General features: G+C 49.1%; 1 protein-coding gene across 1 annotated transcript in view; it reads left to right on the forward strand.

Annotated features, from left to right (window-relative positions):
• bcl11aa (BCL11 transcription factor A a) overlaps positions 1 to 5,000 on the forward strand; it is a 71,696-nt gene that overhangs the window by 2,380 nt on the left and 64,316 nt on the right. Inside the window, exon 2 of the mRNA XM_083775868.1 lies at positions 2,456 to 3,028. Within this exon, the coding sequence (XP_083631994.1) occupies positions 2,456 to 3,028 (573 nt within the window). The remainder of the gene's footprint in view (positions 1 to 2,455; positions 3,029 to 5,000) is intronic.

A 5,000-nucleotide genomic window follows, 5' to 3' on the forward strand; every position in this document is an offset into this window, starting at 1 on the left:
GCATTATACCAGGAGGCTAAGTATATGCAGTTAATCTAAACCGCATATTTCTTGCAGTTTATGTAGGCAATTAAGAAAGTGACAACTGACAATCCAATAATTATAACCTTTTTATTCTAATATTTTTTGCTATAATTTTTTTGTGTGTGCTATATATATATAGCACACAACTTTTTGAAGGGGTCTAATTGTTGCGTTACTCTGCCACGGAAACGGTCTTCTGTATAGTTTAAGAACCATTATTATCTTAATGTTTGGGTTATGTAAATGCTGTGTAGCCTATCCTTATGACCTCTCTCGTTTAATTGTGCATATTCTTCTGTATCCTAAACTCAGGTTTACTCTGCAGCTTCACCATGCCATAAAACGTAGATAACAATCTAAGTGATGCGTATATATATTTTTGAATTACGCACATGCTATATTTAAGATCCACTCTTATTTTTTATTTTTTTTATTATTTTTTTGTTTGTTTCATTAAATCCACCAAATGCTTTTCAGACGTGCTCTCCTCTCGGAGTTAAGGTTTTTGGTCATTGTATTTTATCCGTAGATGTAATAATGCCCCGGGGTTGTTGTGTAACCGGGGGGGCCGTAGATGTAATAATGCCCCGGGGTTGTTGTGTAACCGTGGGGGCGGGGGGGGGGGGGCGGCGTGGCAGTTGACCTGCAGCCGTTAAATTAAGGAGTAGGGAACCAGACCCAACCACCGGAATATATCACATGTTATCTCCGTGTCCCGGTTCGCGCGCACAGACGTCGCGAGCTCATTCAATGTTATTTCCTTCCCCTGTGCGCGCTGGGAACTAGTCCACATTCCCCCCCTCCCTCCATCTTTCTCCCTCGCTTTCACCCTTTGACGCACGCACGCGCGCGCGCACGCACGAAGCAAATTCAACCTCTGCATATATGCTCCTCTCTCTCCCTCTCCCCCTCTCTCTCTCTTAGCCCCCCCCCCCTCACACACACACACACACACACACACACACACACACACACACACACACACACACACACACACACACACACACACACACACACACACACACACACACACACACAAACGCACTCAGTCACTGTCTTAGGCATGCACCCGCAGGAACCTCTCCCTTTCTTTATCAGACATCTGTACCAATCACCCAGACACCGAAAATTAAAATCTATTTTTTGATTCTCAGTGGTTTTAGGTTCATTAAAATGTGAAATTGGGCGGCAGTGTAAAGAAGGTCAACGTGCATTAGACGGCTATACCTCAAGAGTGCAGGCTCCTCACCTTGGAGTGAAAGATTTCATTCCCCCCCCCCCCCCCCCCCCTTTTTCCTTTTTTTCTTAAATAAAAAGGTACAGTGAATAATGTCCCTGTCTTTTAATTCACTGGCCTGCATGTGTTCACACTCTGGTGTTTAACGCCGGCATGCACGGCCCCGCTTGACAAAAGGCATCTTAAAAGCTAGTCAGGCGTTAATCCTGGGCCTTCTGCGCCGAAGAATTTAGCTCAACGGCTCCTTAAGGCCGATTTCCGGCTGTAAAAAGGTGGTTGGTATCTAAGAACTATAAGTCACACACATTACAGGCAGTGAGGGAGAGAGACGGAGAGGTATACTAGTCACACGTGTAAAAAGACAGAGAGAGTATAGGAAGTCTCTCTCTCTCTCTCTCGACCAAAAGCGTTCTGTAAGGCTGTTTCTCTTCAGCACATTATGTTGGACACATTGTGACAATTTCTCCTGTGCAGATTACAGGAACAAAATACAAATAGAACACTACAGGAGCGATACATGTATATCAAATCACACAGCAACCACATGTCATTATGTCCTGTTTGTGAACGCTATATTTTGGTCTAACCCATAACTTTCCATATCCCCCCCCTTTCATTGGCATTGGAATTGATAGGTTTTAGAAAAACAATATGATTTCAGCTTTGCGGTGTGCAAGATCTTATTTTCCAACGTGGATTTCTGTCATTTTGATTATCGAAATCAGTCTGCGCTGTAATCGTTTCCCCTGCGTTACACATGTTCCTGTCATCACAGAGGCCCCGCTCTCACCACCTTATTTTCGGTCCCACATGTTACAGCCTCTTATCATTGTCATTTTAATTTCAGTCCCATAAGTGCAGAGACGGGGATGTTGACAGATTCTAGGTGTTCACCGCATGGGCTCCGCTTGAGCGTCACAGAGCTGCGTGCACTGATTTCTTACCGACGTCCCCCACCACACAAGCACGTCGCACGCGTCTCTCATGGTATATTGCTGTGAGAGAAGACATTCCCACAGACTATACGAGTGTCTTTAAATAATTAGCAGGAGAAAGAAGAAAAAAAAAACATATGCGGGCGTTTCTTTTCATGATTAGAGCAAGAGCCACCTTCTAATTTCATCCTTTTTTTGTCTGCTTTCTTTGCTCCTTCTCATTCTTCCCCTCCCCCCTCCGTCGTCTCCCCGCATGTAGCCGAGCCCCTCTCCACCTCCGTCCTCTCCTCGGAGGAGCTGTCGGAGCGCTGCTCGGAGCACTCGGAGGAGAGCGCCAGCCTCAACGGGCACCACCACCACCCGCCGTCGGCGGGCGCGGACAGGCTGGCGCGGCTGGGGCGCGACACTGCCACGGCGCCGCTCCACCCCCACCCGCCGCACCACCACCACCACCACCCGCACCACCACAACAACCACCACCACCACCCCCCGTCCTCGTCCTCCTTGTCCTCCTCGCCGTCGGAGCAGGACCTGCTGACGTGTGGCCAGTGCCAGGCCACCTTCCCGCTCTCCGACATCCTCCTCTTCATCGAGCACAAGCGTAAACGATGCCACGGGCCGTCGTGCCTGCCCGGCGCAGTGGGCCGGGGCCTGGACAAGCCCCCGTCGCCCTCGCCGGGCCTGGCCCTCACGCCGTCGCCCGCCCTGGGCGGAGCGCTGCAGCGCGGCCGCAGGCCCGTGGAGGTGGGCGTTCAGGCGACGCTGGCCGACGAGGACGACGACAGGCTCCTGTCGCCCCGCGGGATCTTCCCCAAGCTGGAACACATCCCAGGTAAATTGACCGTCACTGCCACACGCCACAACAACAACATCACCACATGACACAACAATTCACCTGATGGATGTCCAGTAGGTCAGAGATATATATTTTGTCAACGGAAAAAGTGGTTGGTTAAAAAGTAACGTTTCTACACGCCAGGATTATCCCTGGAAACTACGAGTTGTGTGTGCGTGTGTACGCGGACGTGGTCATGATGAACAAGCACGTTTTCTGATGCTTGTTGTTGTTGCTGATGACGTGTGTTGGTCTTGTTCTACCTCGACGTCACAGCATCTTTCTCTCCAGTCCCTCGCCACACGGACAGCTGGAAATACACACGGCGTCTTGTCACGTGACAGAACCACTGGGCGGGCCTCGCTGTGGCAGCATCTCAGTCCCTCTGTGTCGCCTGTATATGCTGCCAAAATGCCCTCTCGTATGGAAGGATGTGTTGCAGAAAGGATGCACACATCACAATCCTTGTTAAAATCGAGGTGTTTGAGTGGCTTATAGGGGGGGGGGGGGGGGGGGGGGATTGCCTAGGCGCAGCTCGACAGAAGAGTGCTGGTCACAGGTAGAGGGGGAACCCAAGAGAATGGGTTTCTGTTCTTTTTATGCAGCGGACACAAAAGCACACGCATCGGTTTGATTTATGATGCTGTTGCTTCTCTCTCTGTGTGTGTGTGTGTGTGTGTGTGTGTGTGTGTGTGTGTGTGTGTGTGTGTGTGCGTGTGCGTGTGTGCGTGCGTGCGTGCGTGTGTGCGTGCGTGCGTGCGCGTGTGCGTGCGTGCGTCTGTCTTTGTGTGCCGTGAATGTGTGTTTTGCCAGCGAGTGTTTTCAATAATACAGAAGCAGATCTACATCTCAGGGTCACCAGTGTGTGTGTGTGTGTGTGTGTGCGTGCGTGCATATCCACGTGTGTTCACGTTTTAGTGTGTAGGACAGTGGAACTGATCTCGTTAAACTGAAGCCTCCACATTATTGTCCTCCCGTAGGTCCATTGAATCTCACACAATGTGCGTGTCTGTGTGTGAACATGGGTGGGAGCTCAGATCATGTCCCCAGATTGGTAATCAAACACCGGAGCCCAGTGGCAAAGGGAGGCATTAGTGACCTCGTCATGTGTGTAGTATATACGAGCTCAACTTAAAACTCAACTCAACACAACTTTATCTGGAAGTGCTTTACAGGCCCACATTTATTTTACAATATAGACCCACAAAGGAGCAAGACAAGAACTACCAAGAAAAAGAAAACCTTAAATAAATTGAGCATATACACAGCAAAATTAGGACATTTGTTGCCCTCTAAGAGTTCAAACTCAGGAATTTGCAGTGTATGAGGGGTAGAGATAACCAGGCTTTGTATAATAGGTTATGCCAACCAAATATACATGTCGTGTAAATGTGATGTTTTTTCTAAGACTTTTATCAGAAAAATATATATCTGATCACTTTTACTGCTCTGGGTTCTCAGCTTGGGAGTGACCCTGGGAATGACTGCATATGTGCTGAACAGTGCGTGCATGCGTGTACATACTGTATACTGCATGTGCATGTGCATGTGTTTGTTCTTGCATGTGTGCATGCTTATATCGGCGTGCATGTTGCTTGTGTGTGTGTAACTCTCTTTCTCTCCCCTCTCTCCCCCCCCTCTCTCTCTCTCTCTCTCTCTCTCTCTCTCTCTCTCTCTCTCTCTCATGTGGCCCTAACAGATGTGTCCTGCTCTCACTGTGGTTTCTCCTGCCACATCTTACCAAGCTAAATGCAGGCCTGTCTTTTCTCTCTCTCTCTCTCTCTCTCTCTCTCTCTCTCTCTCTCTCTCTCTCTCTCTCTCTCTCTCTCTCTCTCCCCCCCCCCCCACACCCTCCATCCCCGTCCCCACATTTTCCTCACATTCCTCTCTCTACCAATCTACACCGGTCCGGATCCTACCAAAGGCCTCCGTCCGTATACACAGTATAGTATAGAATTGTCAGTGTTAA

This window comes from Protomyctophum parallelum, assembly GCF_964188405.1.
Source record: "Protomyctophum parallelum genome assembly, chromosome: 10".
Lineage (NCBI taxonomy): Eukaryota > Metazoa > Chordata > Actinopteri > Myctophiformes > Myctophidae > Protomyctophum > Protomyctophum parallelum.